This window comes from Seriola dumerili, unplaced genomic scaffold (assembly GCF_002260705.1).
Source record: "Seriola dumerili isolate Sdu_G_001 unplaced genomic scaffold, Sdu_1.0 BDQW01000052.1, whole genome shotgun sequence".
NCBI lineage: Eukaryota > Metazoa > Chordata > Actinopteri > Carangiformes > Carangidae > Seriola > Seriola dumerili.
In genome coordinates this window covers 12,631,595-12,650,874 of record NW_019174307.1, presented here as the reverse complement: position 1 = coordinate 12,650,874, position 19,280 = coordinate 12,631,595, and the positions used below count along the sequence as shown (strand labels likewise).

The window sequence follows — 19,280 nt, the reverse complement described above, 5'->3', positions numbered from 1 at the left end:
GTTGTGCTCTTCTTGTGCCTCATCATGTTTGTCTTTGGTTCCACTTTCACATTAAAGCTTGTCTCATGCTGATCTTCAGTTTAGAAGCTATAAAGATTAACTCCCCCCCCGCCCCCCCGCCCTCTCTCTCTCACTACACCTCAGTCTGTGTTTACACCTCCCTCCCAGAATGCCATATGTTAGATGACAAAAGCTTCCTACCCTTCCTCCTTGTTTCCCTCACCTGACACCCTTCTACACACTCCGCATTCAGCGGTCAGATATACAGTAGCATGCTCCTGTGTGGCAGCTGATGGTGTGTTGAAAGTGAGGGAGCTGCTATATAATCTGCTCAGTCTAACTGACTTTCATTGTGGGATATTTGAGTAAATCTTGGTACGGACCATCTGTTAGACAAGATTTTTTTTTTTTTCTCCTAAGGCTGTGGGATATTTTACATAAACTGCTCCAAACAGAAAGCAATGCACCTGGATTAACAATTAACTGATGATTGCTTCCATTTGTTTTTATTAAGATACCTAATGTGTCATCTATCTGTTAATCACTGATGAGGGCTTTGTTATTAACAGGTGTTTAATAGAAACTATTCCATCCACTGCATGATAATAGATTTTAAACCCATTTGTTAAGTTGCAACTTTGTTTAAGTTTCCTAATCCAAACAAAGATGATAAAGGGTTTTATTCTGTCATAAAACAACACATTTGTCTGCATATTAAAAAAAAAATTCAATCCAACGCAGGACAAGACATGCCATGAACACGCAGAGACAAAATGAGTGACATATCTCCTTGCTCAATTTGTAGAGTATGATTCAAAATTAAAAATGTTGTTATCCATTGTGTTGGAATGTTAGTATGACTTTCCACTTCCTTTTGCTTTGTCATAGAAAATAACATTCATATTTTTGCTTCTGCTTTACATGTGTAATTTTCAGCCACCTGGATAAGACACACTTTGAGAAAGGGGGTAAAGATATTGTTTATCCTGCAACGGATGTTCATCCAGATAGTTAGAGGAGTTTTTGAGGAGTCTGGAAACGTCCTCAGAATAGTGATAAATGTTGTTAAAAGACCTCCTGGGCCTTGCAAGGGTCGCTGGGTATTTTACTTTTCTGAAAACTGAATGCTTGGCTCTGTGACTAATGTTAATTTAAATACTCTTTCATGATAGTACAAGAAAAGTATATCCTGATTCTAATGTGTTTTGATTAAGGCGTGACATATTTCACCCTAATTCTTCATTTGCAAGCGACAATATGCTGTCATGAGATATCCAGTTTCACTCATACTAAATTAGTTACTAAACAGACAGAATATTGTCTGAGCCTCACCCTTAGATGATGTTAGTAATATCAAGTCAGTTTGCTTCAAGTACTACACAGTCTGAACTATGCGCGTATTGGCAGAGAGCACACTGTGAATGCTGTAAGTCAGAGGTTCCTTTACAGCTTTTAAAACAATGCTGGACCTGCAGTTGTGACTCACAGTGAGTGTAGCTGTTTCGCCTTGCGATGGCCTCACATCAGGCCTCGCATCAGGCCAGTACGGGCTTGTTTCAGGATCTCTCAGCTTCCTCACTGCATGTCAGAGCCCGGCCATGATGACACACTCACTCTGAAATCTCCTTCACACCTGTGCACCGGCTACTGACCCGCTGAGTGTCGTGTAGACCGAACTGTACTATGCACAGTAAGTGATGACAGCTTGTCATCACGGTGACATTTTTCTCCCTGCACAAAACGTGATACCTGGAAATTTTGTTTTCCTGACTCGTATTGAATAAAACCAGGGACAATTCATTATCACTGTATGTATCACAGTGTTATCACTAAGCCTGTGCTGGCCTTGGCAGCCAGCAGGTCTGCCTCATGTCTGTGATTTGAATGAGGTATTGTAGCTGTGAAAACACTGTTAGCTGGGTAACTCTCCCTTCCTGTACAGCCCAGTCTGTATATGGTTACCTCTTCTTCCACTTTAGTGACTCTAGCGGCGGGAATGATTGTTTCCTCACTGAGCTGTTGGAAATGACACGCATGTGAGAAAACAATGGCTGCATTATACCAATGAGTGCAGATCCTGCCTGCTGTTTCTATAGACTATAGTATCACACAGCAGCAGTATAGTCACTGAAGGAAGAACGTCACTGTGTGCATCTCCAGCGAATGAGAGTTTTGTCGATATATAACAAATAATAATGCAGTCTTTTCAGTGTGTTCAATATTATGTCTTCTTTCATGCACACCTAAATTCTGTAAAAACCTGCTTTTCATTGTAGTATCTTCGTCCACCTGTAGGTGGCGGTAACGGCATTCATACGCTGATGTTTTTCTGTCTTTCACCTCTGAGGAGAGCTTTGCAATGCTCTGTGTGTGTGTGTGTGTGGGGGGGGGGGGGGGGGGGGGGGTGTAGGATGCATGTTGATGTTTCTGCTTTCAGATGAAAACTGATTAGAAATGAAGTTGTTTCTACAGTTGTTTTTACTTTTTAACGCTCCCCTGTGGCTGTTTTATTGCATGTTGTGCAGCAATCATCAGTTCTTCATTTATTTTCCTAAGGAAAACAAACTTGAAGTCAAGGCAACTGCATTTTATTTACCAGAGGTCATTTTGAATATGCAGTGAGATCAAATTTGTGGTGCATTAGTTTGCTTGAGTAAGCATTATTTATTTATTTACTTATTTTTTATCAGATTACTTTGTGTTGTGCTCATGTCTAGTGAAGCCAAAGCACAGTTGGCAGGGGTAAGAGGGTGACCGCAGGCCTTCTGGGCTTGGCACCGCTTCAGACCATCTCTGCTGGTGCTGCTGCAGCAGAGGAAAGGCGCTGTTTGATTAGCGGCGTGTATTAATGATAACCTGAACCCACTGCAGCAACCTCACTCACTGCAGACCTAACAGAGCCGCATACAGATACATACCATGTATGTGTGTGTGTGTGTGTCTGTGGGTGTGGGCGTGTGTGTGCATACTTTTAATTTGTGCCTGTGTCCTTCATTCAACATATACTTACTCTGCGCCACAACAAAGTAAAGGAAGCAGTACCCCTCAGGAAAATGGCTCATTTTCTTCTCCTGGGATAAATAAACCATCCCAAAATACCAAGAAAAGGGAAGAGGATGTGGCCCCTGTAGTATTTGTTTTGTACCATTTTAAGATGGACAGGATAACCTGGGTTTCAGCTCCAGGTCAAAGAGAGACCAGAGTTTAATCTATGCAGTACACTGACTTTTCAGACAATGATTGGAGTCCACTCTGTTGTCTGTTGCGTCATGTGTCAAGTATTTTGGGGTTTTAATGTAAACTCAGCGTCAAAAATGTGAAGCACTCGGCTTATTGAGATTCCAGGCCTAGCTATGAAGCCCACCCACATGTGTAACTGTAGGGCAGTACCCAAATAACCTTTCTCTCAAACAAAAACACTTGAGAAACTGCTTCAAATTTTTTACTCTACAGGAAACGGCACACTTAACATTTTCAAAAGCCTCTCAAGGGTTAATAGAGCTCCTGGCTTTGTGCTCCTACAATAAAATTGTACTTCTTCCATTTGTGCTGTTGAATTTAGGAGGAGGTCAGCATTACTCTGACAAATGCCCACAAAGTTCTCCATGGTTCAGGAGTTTTGATTGAATTTTAAGGAAAGTGGGCAGCGGGAGGTGGCTCTGTTATGACAGGGTTTACACACACACACATCAGCAGGAAACAGCCACTTCCTTTTTGGAGTCCCTAGAGAGCTCCAGCTGGGAGCCAGCCTGTTTTATCGGCCCTGCGCTGCTGGATATGCGGGTGATGTCACTGCGGTGCACCACACTGTGGCCTCTCTCTACGCAAACACACAATCACACACACACACACACACACACACACACACAAAATACACATACCTCTCCCTACAGAGTCCCACAGTAGACCCTGGGCATGGAAACATGACCAGCTGCGGACTTGACCTTCATCCTAGAGAGGCTCCTCAGATGAGATGCCAGCTCCTCCTGAACTCCCCTCTACTCCTCTGAGCCGAGCGGGGACATGTCTGCCTTTGTTGTCTGTGGGTTTGTCCACTGCTTAGTGTGAAACTCAAGTTGACCCTTCTGTGTCCACATGTGCTGGCTTTGATGTTTTTAATTTGGCTCCACCCACCACTTGCTGTTAACAGCTTGAAATGGCTGCATTAATACAAGCGGTGTTATTTTGGGGAGGGGGTTGCTCCAGGCCGGTGATAGTGTCCACATGCAGCAGATGTTGTGACTGTGGTCGGTGAGTCCAGGTGGAGAAGAGAAACAGTTATTTCACTTGCAGTTTACCAAGAAATCAATAAGGATGGCGGTGTGGTTTTGACGGAGATGAAAACTTAAAACATCGTTGCTGTCGTACATATATGTAAACCAGTTATGAAACTGCGTCTATGGGCCTATAGTCACACTGGTTATAGTGTAATGTGTGCATGTTAGTGGAATAGGGGTTTTTAAGCAAAACCCGATAAAATACTGTGTGTAAATTTACAGTTCTTTATAACTAGAAATGAAAGATTAAGCAACATTTTAAATAAGTACTATTTAATATCCATATTTGTTTTCAAACGCACTTTGGCACAATTAATTTGATTACTTTTTTGTCTATTGATTAGACAAAAAATCAATCTGTTGGTTGGTAAAACAGCTTTATTTGAGACCTTAGACTCCGGGAATTTGGGATGGACACAATTTAACTATTTTCATAGTTTTCTTACATTTTACAGACGATTAATCTGTATATCTATAAAAATACAACACAGATAAATCGATTATGAAAATAATCTTTAATAGCAGTTCTAATAGAGGTAATATTGTTAATTCAGTGGGGTTATGGAAGAAAGTATGTAAATGTATTGAATAATTATACATAGTTTGGTTATAAAAGTTGTAATGATTTGAATAGGGATGATTTGAAATCATATTCACATCACAAGACTGATTGGCTGATATTTGCTTCACTATTTCAAATTATGTAAATTTGGTTTTCTCAGTTTTTGACGCTTGAAATAACTTCAATATAAACCACTAGAATACAATAAAAGTGTAAGTGAATACTGACACCATTCATATACTGATATATTCTAGAAACTTATGGCTATACTTAAGAAGACATAAACAATCAGTGGCATTAGCAGTGCATTATGGGGGTCATACTTAATACTGTGCCAGAAATATAGCCCACTGCAAAGAGTAAAAGCCTTGCTGTGTAACAACAGCAGCGGTAATCCATGCAGCTCCACGCACCCAGCAGTGTTTCAGACCGCCTCTTATCTCCTCTGCAGCTGCTGCAGATTTGAGCAGAGCTGTGCAGCGTGGACTCACAGAGGATGTTCACACTTGAACTTCTACAGATTGACCCACACTGTGCCTCAGCACACTTTTAATCCCCCCCCCCCCCCCCCCCCCTTACCATTCTCAGCATTGCCTTGCCTGGAGCGCCAATTCAACATTTAGCATGGCTGACACAGTCCAACTGTGTACTGCTGGAGGCTACAGTACCACTTCATTTGTCAGCTCCAGACATGCACAGAATAGATGTCCTCAAGCTGAGCAGAGGCGCTGGAATATGGTCCATGTCAGGCACTAACATATATTATACTGAGGCAGGCAGTGTGTGTCACAGTCAAATGGAGAAACTATTTCTAATGTAAAGGATATTTTTACTTTTCTAGCAGCATTTGTTATGTGGAGACTTGCTGCAGACTGTGCTGTGAGACACAAGGGCAGTACAAAAAAGAAACATTGATACAGTTAATGATTCAGCAATCCCCTCTCTGACCTTAAAAATGTATCACCGGTAGAGAAAATGGTAAAACTCATCGGTCAAGCAAATGTGGGGGCATCTATTCAAACTCTCTGTTGGCACTGTGCCCTTTTTTTCCATCAGGGTTTACATTGAGAGTAACAGGAAATATGGGAGTGAAAGAGCTGGATTCAAACCTGGGATGTGCTGGTTACATAGTAAACAGATATGGCAGACGTGTTGCAGCCCTGCCTCATGCCACTGCAATATGTTAGCGTTTTAGTAGCAGCCACCCACCGATCCTGGGACCTTGTGATTCGTAATGGACAAGTCTCAATGCAGATAACCAGCTGTAGCTGCTTGTGTACATTCCTCTAGACACTGTAACAGTTTGTGTTGTGTTTGACCACCTGGTCTGGTTTTGACTATTTTTCCTGCAATGCTTGTTTGATATAAGCGTAATGTTTAAATGGAATACATGCACGTAACAAGTCACCTGTTTTGGAGTTATTCTGGTTTAGTAGTAAAGTGCGTACAAGACAACAACACATCCGCAGTTTGACTCAAGCAGGAGATTTGTAATGTCGTATTCCCTCTTTGTAGGTGTTCTTATCTTGTCTGTTTCTATAAAATGAAGGCAAAATTTTATATATGTATATATATATATATATACATCTGTCACAAGTTTTTTTTATGTTTAAATTACCAGCATCATTTTTTCAAGTTTAAGGAAATTCCATACAGTACCCTCACAGCAGCCTCTTTACATTGTTGCAGACATGTCTTTACATGCACAAGAAGAATTTGTGTCCTTGGGGCAAAAGATTTACGATCACCAGCTGTGACACGTCAAACAATGTCTGCTTGTAGTCATGCATCATTATCCATTTTGTTATACTCTCTGTTTATGTTGGTACTCATTTAGTAATAACTGGCAGGAATAATTGACAGCTGTTAATAAAGTTTCTTGAGAGGACAAACACATTTTTGTTTTTGGTATTTGACGTCTGTGAATTTCTATCATAGGAAAGGGTATTTTCTACTCAGGAATAATAGGAAAGAATACAGCTGCCACAGTTGTATCAATATGAATTTTTTAATTAATTAATTAATTTTTATTTTTTTCATCCATATTACTCAAACTAAGTCTAATGTAAACATTTGGGTTCACACAGCCTCATGGTAAAAGCTTAAACTGCACTTAAAGACCAAAAAGAAAAGGAGCACAAGTTAAAGGAAATCTGTGTCACTGCTGGCCTACATAGCCTCAAAAAGTGGATTTATGACTTTGCAGTTTTACCAGTTTTACACCAGATTGCTTCTTGTTATTCTATATAGTAAGCCTAAAATCCCTGTTTTTTAGCAACGGAGGGATGGAGAGTGGATCAGAGGTGTGAGAAAGAGGATAAAGCAAAAGACGAGATGTATTTCCCAACAGATCGATGGGCGTAATCAGAGTCTTGTCCCTGCTTTCCCTCAGTCTCTCTCTCCCTCTGTCTCCCTCTCTCTGACTGAATCCCCTCATCTACGGGCTCAGCTGCTTCCCCTCCGCAGCTCATCTCATCGTACACTCTGAATGTAGTTCAGTGTGTCAAGCACTGCTGAAATATTAACACAACGGCAAGCAGGAATGCGTGCAAGCATTTATGGCTTAGTGCACCATCATGATGTAAGGGAGCACTTCACTTTCTTCCAGACGTGTATGTGTGTGTTTGTATTGGTGTACCTGCAACCATGTATGTGTGTTTGTACCTGTTAATACGACACAATGAAAGGTTTTCTCCGATGGTCTATCTCTAAAAGGAAGTTCCCAGGGAGACGCCAGCTTGCTTTTGTTACAGGATCAAGCATTATGAAAGTAAGCACAGCTGCTGCCAAGGGGGACTTACTGTATTTCAGTAGCAAGATCTTGTATGTGCCAATGTGACAAGTATGATTTTTTTTTTTTTTTTGACAATTCCCTCTGAGGTCTTAAGGGGTCTTTGAGTGTGAGAGTTGCAGCTGCAGGAAGGGAAGAGACAGTGATAAATAAACCAAAATGAACACGGCTCTGTTTCCTCATCCCCTCTCCTTTTCCTCATAATCAGGATGTGGAACATGGGCAACGGCAGAAGTCAGATAGCATATGTCCATCTTTGTTGGTCTGGCAACAGTTTTGAACCACAGGAGGATTTATGTACTGGGCTAATGAGAAGGATTGTGAAAATGAAAGTGTCCGTCTTTGCAAATGTAGGAGCAGCAAACTGTAGATGCAGGAATTTTTTTTTCTGTTGTTGTTTTGTTTTTTCCCAGTTGTTTTTCAAGACATTTAATGTTTTTCTGCTTTTTATCGTTTGTCTTCCTGTTCATAGTCCAGAGACATTTTAACCAAAGGCCATGGTAGCGGGTGAATCATTCCCTGGCATTTCAAAAAGCCTGTATGTGATCAAATTTTGTCGTTCCACTCCCAATATATCTGTGTACTTGGCAGAGCAGCCAGCTTGTGATCAAGCAGCAGCTAATCTTTTATAGAAAAAAAACTCCTTATTTGATGTCTTGGCCTAAAAGGTTGAAATCCTCCCATGTCCTTGGTATGTTTTGTAAACAGAGATTTCTTTGAGGCTTGAGGTCAGGTCACTGGGTTTTTCATGAGATTTGGACATTGAATTTTATTTTAGTAAATGTGTGGTACCTCTTTTGAATATTTAATTTATTTGGTGAAGAATTATTGCACTTTCTTAGCAGATGTTTCTGTTCATGACATATTTTTTATTACAACACAGGCTGCTGACTGCTGGATATTACATGCCATCTATTCGGTGTGATTCATCCACTTGCTCTGCCATTGGCCCCCTGGTTTCTCAGCTGAACTAAATAAGCATTCAGCCATATTGCTGTTTGCCTGACCATGGAATGAGACTCTCCCTCTGGATATAAGACGCCATTTAGTGTAACCCATTTATTTCACAATTATTCATCCGGCTCCCTAGAGGAGTCTCATTTTGGGAAGTTAAAATAAAAGAGGTTAATTCATTTCTTGTCTAGTCAAAGCTACAGTATGCCAATGTGGGGATGAAAAAGCATGAAGATACGGTAGAATTTGGAAACACATATGCACATAGGGGCTCAGAGGAGCAAGTGAGTGAGTAAGTGAGACAGATGCACATACAAGCCTGCGTTGCACGGAAGCTCAGTATTGGTTGAAGCTGCAGCAGAGCTCACACAGCATCCTTCATCCCCCCTATCCCTTGTTCTCTGCTCTACCTCACTCACTCACTGTATCTCGTCTGCTGACTGAGGTATTCCTACAAGCACAGACTGGGGCAGCCAGGAATTACCGTGAGACTCTTTTTCTGTGTGTGAATAAATTCACACTCCAGCCGTCCTCCTTGGCTCTCCTCTCTGGATCTTTTAGCCGGGACACCAGCGCTCCTTCCCTGGGTCAGGAGCTGTGGATTTGCGGGTCAGAGTTAAATCATGGACCAGAGAGGAACAGGGGACAATCGAGGAAACTGGGTCACTGGCAGGCTCTCCTGACTGATGCCTGTTTGGACCTGGAGGAATGGGGTGCACCACCAGCACGGTTGTGTTTGATGGGCTGCGTACTGTGTTAGAGAGGAACTGTAGTGGCTACATCTGTAAGGGAGCAGCTGAGCCCATTGGGCCATCTGAGGCTGAGCGAGCGCTGAGTCGGAGAGAGTCGCGTGTCATCGTCTCATAGTATCTATATATATCTATATTCCGTGCTCCGTGTGGTGTGGCTTGATCAATATATTACTTATTTATAATTGTCCTGTGTAATCATTTTCACCTCAAATGAAAATCAATTATAGTAAATATATATATATATATATATATACAGTATATATATATATTCATACAGTATATATTAGAGCTGAAATGAAAGATTATTTTCATTATCGATTATTCTATTATATTTGTATAAAATTGATTCATAATTTTGTCTGTAACATATCAGAAAATAGTTAAAAAAAAAAAAAAACTTGCCTATCACAAGTACTCAGAGACCAGCAGTCAGACCAACAGTGAAAAAAAAAAGATGTTTGGTTTCCTTATAAAACAGAAGAAAAGTAATCAATTCTGATAGTTTGCCCTAATAAATCACTCTAACAATCAATTATCATAATTGTTGACATTTAATTCTGTCAAAAAACAAATCAACGAATCAATCAATTGTTTCAGCCCTAAAAAACAGTAGCTCAGTGAGAAACCTTTGGTGTTGAGGCTGCGTTCAGAGTTCTCATCTCTCTCCCATCTCATAATACTGCTTTAAGCTGTAAGTAGTTATGGCGGTAATTTAAGGTGATAACGAATTGGAAAAAAGAAAAGCAGCAAATCCTCTTATATGAGAAGCTAGAGGCTGCAATTTTTTTTTGTCATTTTTGCCTCATAAATGAACAACCTTAAATAGTTGTGGATTAATTTTCTGCTGACCAACGAGGATTACTTTTGTTTTAGCACTAGCATATACAGCACATGCTGTGTATGGAGTCCTGTTTTAAATGTCTAAAACATGCACCTATATTGTCACGAGTGGGGCATGTAATCGAAAATGTTTGCAAAGCAAATTGTTGATGCTGCTTTCCTTCCACGATTTCTTCTCTCAAGAGGTGGAAAATGCAGCATATGAATTTGATAAATGATTCAGATAGTTGTAATAGTAGAATATGTATGTGCAGGTTCACTGAGTGCTAACCCTTCCTCTGTCAAGGACACAACCCCATTTTGAAACAAAGCTACCACTGCTGGTGGAGTTTCCTTTTGCTGACTCTGTTACTACTACCTTTCACATTTAACAGATTCATAAATCCAACAGCAGTAATGACAGCAATAACAATTATCCTCTTCCTTACGTCAGCCTTGTGAATATTTATCCATGAGCGTTAGCAGTATAAAATGTAGGGCAGTAGGAGGGCTGGATCTTGCCTCTCGCTAAGCACTGCATGGGTTAAAGCCTCTGTGGGCAGGGATGGGGGAGATGAGGGGGTGGGGGGGACAGTGAGCTCTGTGTCTGCTGGAAATCAATCACCACTCTTCATCTGTGAACCGGCGGGCTTGGCAGGGCTTCTGCTGCTCCGTACCAGCTTGTCTTGCCCTTCTTGTTTGTGTTTACTCACTACTGTGTGTGTGTGATGTCGCCTTCCCGTCGCTGGTTCATCAGATTCACAGCAGAGAGCTGAGTGACAGTGGCCCAGGCCGAGAGCAGGGAATTAGGTCAAGGGCATGGTTTCTTCTCTTGGCTCAGGGATGGTCTTATCATCCAGACAGGGTCAATTAATCCTCTGTCAGCATTTAGCAGTCTTACAAATCAATTGTTAAATGTGTGCAGGGGATGTGATTTGCTTGACACATTTTTAGTCAGTGTAGTCAAAGTGTATGGGTTATTGGATAACTTGAAAATATAACTAAACATGTCAATGAATAATATAGTTGGTTTGTGGACACCAACCTTATCTTTGTGTCAGTAAATGTGCCGCTATGGGGTGAAATAGTTCTCTCTTTTGGTTTTCATCACAATTTGCACCTTTTTAATCCATTGGGCTTGGTTATAAAAAGACATAAACCATTATGTTCGCCCCTTTAATTCCTTCTGAGGTCTGCACAGGTCATTATTTCTGGGAAATTAAAATAGAATGGTGTTAAAGGCTAAGCACACATTCACTTACATGCACACAATCACAGACAAAGCTGCCTGTGGGAGGCTGATCTGTACTCTGTAGGCATGGAGTAAGCAATTAAACGGCCTTCATTGGTTGTTTTAGTGCTCTGTTATTTCACTCACTGATTACAACAGCTCGGCCTTTTCCTTCCTCTGGAAACTCACATCTCATTCTCCTCAAGAGGTGATCTGCCTTTAAATATAAAAGTCGCTGATTTGAGATGATACAGCAATGTATAAGCTGTTCTAAGTCAACAGTGTCATGTTTCTTTCTTGTGAAAGAAAAGACAAGCTAGCAGACTAGTTAAACCTAGAATATGGATGGACTGTGTGGTGTGCAAAGGTTGCTATTTGTGAAAAAATCGTATCAGTTATAAGTCCAGGACAAAATTTGTTTCCCGGTTGGACCATGTGCCTTGTCGTTTCCCCATATGGAGACATGGGAGACACGATCATACACAACAAAACAGAAGGTTAAGTGCTAATTTAACATGCCAAAATTAAATTCCCCTTTCAGTGCCATGGATAGCACCACTCGGCCAGGTGTGCCAAAACACTTATTTATAAACGTCAATGTTAATTTGTATTAGTTTGTATAAATGTGTAATGCAGTAACTTTAACAGGGCAAACAGGAGCGGATCAAAATGAGGCAAAGCAATAAAATACAGGTATGACCAATTATACATATCAGAGGGAATTAGAAATAAAGACCTGTCTCTAATTCAAGTCTGCCTCAAATAAAGAAAAATAAGGTAGTTGAAAACTGTTGTGGTCCTGCTGTAAATGCTCCCTGATGACATAATAGCACTAAATTATTTTTAAAAGAGCAATAGCCAATAGGAAAAGTCCAACATTTGGCTGACCGACCAATGGTGTATCTTTATCCCTCACTCACTCACTCACTCACTCACTCAGCCAAATACCTTTCAGTGTTGATATGTCACCATTAATTGCTTTCAGAAAGGTTCAGCTTCCTTCCTTTATTTTTTTTTTATATGTTTGAGACTAGCAGTAATGCTGTAACAGAGAGCTGAAGTGTTGGCTGCTTCTATCAGAGGAATACTGTTACAAGGAAAGACAGAGAAAGTGATTCATTAAGCTCGCTCAAAGATTAAGGCATCTTTCATCCAATGATGTTTTGGGAGTAATGTTTCTAACTTAGACCTGTGATGCTTTTGCTTCCAATGAACTGTGCCTAATGAGTCTGTTTTCCTGTGTTTGGGGTTGTTGGGGAGTTGATGAAGCACCAAACCAAGCCTGCATGTCATCAAACAGAAACTATTTAGAGATTAAATCCATTTAAGATAGATACATGATTAATAGGCTCTTTGATGAGGATGTTTCATTTTAAGCATGTGTGGCTTTGTGAAATTGTTGTGATTACCAGTGAGCCTATTCTCATAACATAGAGGATGAAAAAAAGACTCATATTATATTTATATTATTATTTATATATATTTATATATATATAGTATTTAACTAATATAGTATTTATTTACTATTAATTATCTAATTAATTAATTAATTAATTTGTTGATGAATGAGTCAGTTTTTGGCCTCCATAAATTACCCTCATATCTTACACAACTCTGCATGAACATTTAGTTAGCTATGCCAATATTTTCTCGTTGGCATTTCTTTTAAATAGCTAGCATTACACACCATGTTGACTCTCACATCCCTGAGGACATTAGACGACTAATACGATCACCCTTCTTACAGCTTTCATGTCTTGGCCTAATGGATTTACAATAAAACAACAGGACACTTTGTTCGGCTACAGGGTTGTTTTTCCTAGTGATTGCCCCCTACTTTTGAGACGTTCAAGCATCCAGAAGTTGCTCTAAGGGGTTCAGACGTCACAGTATTGATGTGTTTATGCATTTGTGTGTGTGACTGTGTGTGTGCTGCTCACTTGCTGACTGATACACAGGACCATTATCTCCAGCACTCAGGCTCATGTTCTTAAAAGACACTCTGGAAAACAGCAGCTTGATTTTCCCACAGATTCCAGGGTGGCATTTTTCATATTCGATTCTGTTAGTTATATTTCAGGCTTGTATTTATTGATAAAGCTATCTTAAAGTTTTGCTCTTGATCTGTAATAGCATTTAGTATTGTAACAATGATAGATTCAAATTTTATTACTGAGTGCATTCCTTTTTTTATTTTCTACGTCAGATGACTGTCTCTGCCCCATGATTACATCCTGTTATTTTTGATGCCATTGTATCTCACATCCTACTATCGTTATGTTATTAACAGGGAGTGTAGACATAGCATGGTGTCATTATTACCTCCATGTTAAAATCTCATTCTCAAAACTCTCTGGGGAATGGACTAAAATCAGGCTGCAGGGTGGTGGGTCCTAGTGCTGCTACAGGGTGGCGACGGGAGGGCCGTGTTTTTGTTCCATTCCAGGTTACACCCTGTTTTGCTTTGGCCCATGCTCGGAAGACCCAGTGATTGCATCAAGCTCTTGTTATGTAACTTAGAAGTCTAGTTGTAGTCTTGTCCAGACTTGATAGATAGTTTTTTTTTTAACGATGGCATTTTTATTGATTTTATTGAAAATCAACACATTAATAGTTACACAACGACAGCAACAACAACAAACAAAATTAAATGGGGAGGGAAAATGGGCAATGAATCCTGCACTCCCTCCTCAAACTGAACAACTATACACAACAGTACTGTTGTGTACTCGATACATTTGATAGAGCAATATACTAAACAGTTTTGACAAATGCCACTACCATTGTATATTTGGTCAGTATTGCATCAGGTCTCATATCATTTGGGGTGGAGAAGTTAAAGGAGCAGAATTTGACCATGCACCCACATTTTAATTAAATGCAATTTATATTATGTACTGTGTATAAATGAATTATGTTGTTTGACTCTTGTGCAAGAGGATATGATAGAAAATCTAAATTGATTCCCTTGTTATTGCCTCCTCTTAGTATTGTACTGAAATGAGTCTGTGATGACACAAAATTAAAGCCAACAAAACTCTTAAATGGCTACAGAGGACAACAGCGAAACATTTGAATGAATTATATCTCAAGAATTGTCATTTTGCCTGGTTGCATTACACTAGTTGCAAACATCTGACTCACTGCCCACATCTCTGATTTGTTGAGCAATTCTTATGAATGAAGTGAAATTAAATGGCAATTCAATCTTACTTAAAGGCTAAATTGTTTTTTACCCATGTGTACCTCTCTTAGAATCACGTGCACAGCACTGCAGTGTGTAGTCATTGAGGAAACATCCTCATTTTGTACATATATACTACCTATTCAGTTGCGCTAAGGGAGTAGGGGCCATATTAAACTGCCTTTGACCAGAATACACTTCTTCCAAAACATCCTGTTGGTCTGCTGCTGGCAACTAAAACTAGTTGTTGCTTAACACAAGTGTTTGTTCTGCCACTAAAAAGGGCTCCGTTGGCCTTCCTGCTTGGACCAAAGTGCCAGCTGGCACCAAAGAAATACATTTGTATTGGTTTCCATGAAACGATCTGCATGACGTTGCAAGGTCTGAATTTGATTTGAAGCACCAAGCCAAAAAATGTGAGCACTGTGCCACACTAATGTGTAGTTGTCAGCCACTTGGGAAAAGAGTACCAGGGTTGCTGTGTAGAGAGGAAGTCCATCTGAAGCTATCTCTTATTGCGCAGATGTCTGGGAGAGGAAGCCCAGCTAGGAACAAACTCAGAGATCAAAGTCAAGCTTCTAGTACTTGTAATGTGCCATTACTCTCTATGCACAATTAACTACATTACAGGAAATGTCCAATGACACCAGTGGGTTATCATTGTGCCTTCTATGCTTTAATGTAGCTGAGTGGATATGCCACTAAAATTACATTTTTCTATTGAACAATAGTGTCTACAGTTGTTCCTGCAGAGTCAGAATGCAAAATGACTCCATGGATTAAACTGTGGATCAATGAAACAGTGTTTAACCATAGCATCCGGGATCGTCATAAGGTAAACATGCATGTGTTTTGCCAAATTATCTGATAAAACTGAAACCCAGAATTGTGGTTAGGTAAGAGGGAGTACACAGCATTATCTGCAGTCAGCATCTGTAGTGGTTTATTTTAAACATCGACTGAAATATAATAGAAAAGTTGAAATAATGTAATCCTTCATGCACGTTTCATTATCTTGCTAAGTTCTTTGGTTTTCTGGAAAGCATTTGCTTCCAAGATTTACTTGAAGTTGACTGAAAAGCACACAGTTATATGAGACAGGAAATGTATGATGACTCATACTTTCACCTGATGCAAGGGATTAGCTAATATCTCTTAAACACACATAGACAGTCCCTGCGTGTATAAAGGTATGCTGATGTAGGTCTATGCCAGGGGGCAGTTCATACCAAGTCCTTCACAAAGACCTGCTCTTTCAGCTTTTATTAAGCTGTCAGAATGTGGCTCTATGATGCGCCAGACAGAGGTGACCTGGTCCATCTGTCAAAGTATGTTTCCCTTCTGAATATAGTTATTCCTATAGCACTGCTCTCAGTGGTTGGCTTCAGGTTAAAATAAGGTGAAACTTTGGGAGTGTCCTGGTAGCCTAGCATTTACCATATAAACACAGCATCTGAGGGTGGGTTGAAGCTGGCGACCTCTACTGAATGTCACTTGCCTCTCTGCCCATGGTTGCTGTCTCTGTCCTTACTGTCTTTATTCAATTACTGCGAAATACAAAAAGAAAATCTTAAATTTAAACTAGAAGAAGAAACATAAAGGCTAACATCGAACACATCCCAGACTTCACTGTGTAGCACAGACTTAACTGATATTGATCGTCTCATCTGTTTTCAGATACGATGGCAAACAAGTAGTTATTATAAACCAACCAACTAATTTTTGCACACTCTTTCCAAAGTGTGGCAGAATTTAAGTAGCCAAATGTATTTACAGCTAAAAATAAATTGGATTTAAATTCTTGCCCAGACGAGAATTTTACTGTTCCTGACAAACAGGGTTGGAGCTAGCTCGTTAGCATATAACTTTTATGTTAAGTGTTCAACTTCAGTAGAAGAAAAGAAGCAATAGAAATAAAAGCAAAAGAGGGCTGCAGTCCACCACTGGAGACAGCTCTTGGTGAGTAAAGGAATGAAGTTTGATACCAAACTCTCAACATTTCTTCTAGACTGGTAGTTGTTAATGCTAACATTCGCTATGCAGCCTGAGTAAATGTACTCAGTTACTTTCACCGCTGCATCTGACATTGTAGTAATAGTGTTTCTTATGGAACTAGTATTCTATACAATGAAGCTGTGCCAGATATAAACAAGTCAACAACACTTGGATTATTCGATCTGTTGTACTGATGTACTTAAAGTGATTGATAGCAGAGAGTCTCAGAGGCCAATGAAATTTGACCCTTTACTGCTAAGCTGTGCATATCGTCCAGATTGAGGCCAAAATCGAAAGCAAGTATTTAAATATTTCACATAGCCAGAGGCTACTGTGTTCTGTAACAAGTCAACTGTGGTAGGTGGAATTTGAGAAGAAGTGGGGGTGCTTAGGTTTTGCCTTGAGAGCAGGGAGGGCTGGTTGAGGTTGTGTAAATATGTTGGACTAAGGGCAGACTGTAATTAGGGCTGCAACTGACAGATATTATCATTATTGATGCATCTGCTGTTTGTCTGTTTTATTTATCAGCTTAATTAGTTTATGAAATATTCCAAAAATTGTGACAAAAAGCCCATCATAATTCCAAATACATTTTACCAGTGCACTCAAAAATATTCACTTATATATGTCAAAAAGAAATAGCAAATCGTCACCTTTGAAAAGCGGAAACCAGACAGTGTTTTGGGTTTTCCACTATTCCTACAAAATAAGTAACAATGTTTTGATTATCAAAATAGCTGCTGATTATTTTTGTGTCGACTGAATAATCTACTCAAATCTTTAATTAAAATAATTCTGTATTAAGGTTTGACTTTCACTGGATCTGTATTGTGAATGATTACACAATCATATATTGTTAACATTTTACCAAATCCTGCTGTGCAAAGTAATGATTCCAACCAACGTCCATCTGTTTATTTCATATGTGATTCTGCGTAATTAGCTTTATTCAGATATATTTTGATTTGAGAAAATATTCTTATCAATATCATATCGATTGCCAATCCTTGTGTGGGGCCCATGGGGGCATGTGACAGTGGGAGGGGAGCAGCTGCCCTCCCCCTCGCCTTAAGCTCAGAAGCAGGCGTGAAAAAATAACATCCTCCCCTGCTGTGGCCCACTGAGGAATCTGTAGGTCGGGTCCACTCCTAGGTGGGTTGACTGGGGCTGCGTCATGTTGGAATGCCCTTCAAGCAGTTGCATCAACAAGCAGCGAGACAGAAGCAGGGCCAAATCTCAATTCTGTGATTACCAACAGTCTCTATCTCAGCTGCGTTGATTTAGTGTGAGCAGGCCAGCAATAAAAACTTCGGTGATTCATTGTTGCCACAGTTTGTGACTAATTTGACATACTGAGACAGAGTGAATGATCTGTTCTCTTCAGTCTTTGTCTTTACCGTTAATGTGGGTCAAGATTTATCTGTTTTGTTTCTGACGCGCAGGCTACAATCTGATGAGCTCAGTCCGGCCTCTTATCTGTAAGGTTTATGTGGAAGTTGCGAGTAGAGCCCTCATGCTGTATGGATTCTGCAGATGCTTGGCTGATTTCTCTGATTATAGCTGCACGCATGTGACTCAAGTACCTCTTCCTTGTTGTCTCATTCTCTCCTTCTCTCCTAGTTTGTTGCTGTTGATGAAATTTAAGCCATCTCTTATTTCAGCTGCCCCGCACAAGGTGTGGACAGTCCCTGACCAGGCTGTAATACTTGAGGAATGTGTATCTTTTGTTTGCCTTTGTCAAGCCTGTGTCACTGTGCAGGTGGATAGTGTGGGGTCGGTGTGCGTGTGTGTGTGTGTGTGTGTGTGTGTGTGTGTGTGTGTGTGTGTGTGTGTGTGTGTGTGTGTGTGTGTGAGTGAATGAGTGTTTAACTCCCCCAGGCAGCACAGCTGAGTGTAGGAGGGGCCACCTTCTCAGCCTGGGTGTGAGTCCTCTGCTTTCAGTCAGAGCAGTCTGAGGAGGGAGGGTGAGAGTGAGCGTGAGCCCGAGAGAGGGAGAAACTTCCCAAACTTTATCCAGCGCAAAGGATTTTTCTCTATCGGACATGCTGGCTGACCGCTTCTCTTTGGGATCTAGCTCGGAGATATTTTACCACAGCTGTTGACAATGCAAGGAAGGGCGAGTAAAGCTCCAAAGAAGGAGCTGGTCATTGAGAGTCCCCAGCAGTACAAGAGCTTGGCTGCAGCTGAGGCTGAGGTAGACACGGTGCCACAGGTGGTGGTAAGTCATTCAAGGACTTAATATACACTTAGTATGGATGTGTAAGACTTGTTGAAAAATCTGCGTTGGCTTGTCAAAGCTGTTCTGATGTACAAGTCCATCTTACAGTGTGCAGTGCTGTAAATGTTAACTACAGTCACAAAGTCCCGAGGCAGGTGTCAGGTGTTTTGCCGTCTCTTTCACTGTACGCAACGTTGCCAGCTCACATTCAAAATCTGCAGCCTTTGCAAAAAGCATAGAGGAATGTTGAACTTTGCCAGCACTTGGGAAGCAACACACTATTTCCTCAGGTTTATTCTTAGAGATCGCCTTGGCTTGTAAAATATTTTAATTGGCTCAAAAGTCAACCCTGAAGTCAGTGATCATTTAGTGCTTCACAAGGAAGGTGTCAAGTGGTTGGGACTCTACCGAGCCATCTTAACAGTCAGCAGCAAAAGATTTGATGTATCAGTGAGCAGGGAGGCACTACACAGCACCATTGTTTCAGGCTGTGAGAG

At 40.5% G+C, this 19,280-nt stretch overlaps 1 protein-coding gene across 3 annotated transcripts in view; it reads left to right on the top strand.

The window, feature by feature from the left end:
• The window catches only part of dock9 (dedicator of cytokinesis 9), a 79,147-nt gene that overhangs the window by 13,204 nt on the left and 46,663 nt on the right, over positions 1-19,280 (top strand). Inside the window, exon 1 of one of the 3 annotated variants that reach the window (XM_022740138.1) lies at positions 18,540-18,783. The exons of the other annotated variants lie outside the window; for them this stretch is intronic. Coding sequence (XP_022595859.1) covers positions 18,670-18,783 — 114 coding nt within the window. The 5' untranslated portion in view covers positions 18,540-18,669. Of the gene's footprint in view, positions 1-18,539; positions 18,784-19,280 lie in introns of those variants that run through there. 3 annotated transcript variants of the gene reach the window in all.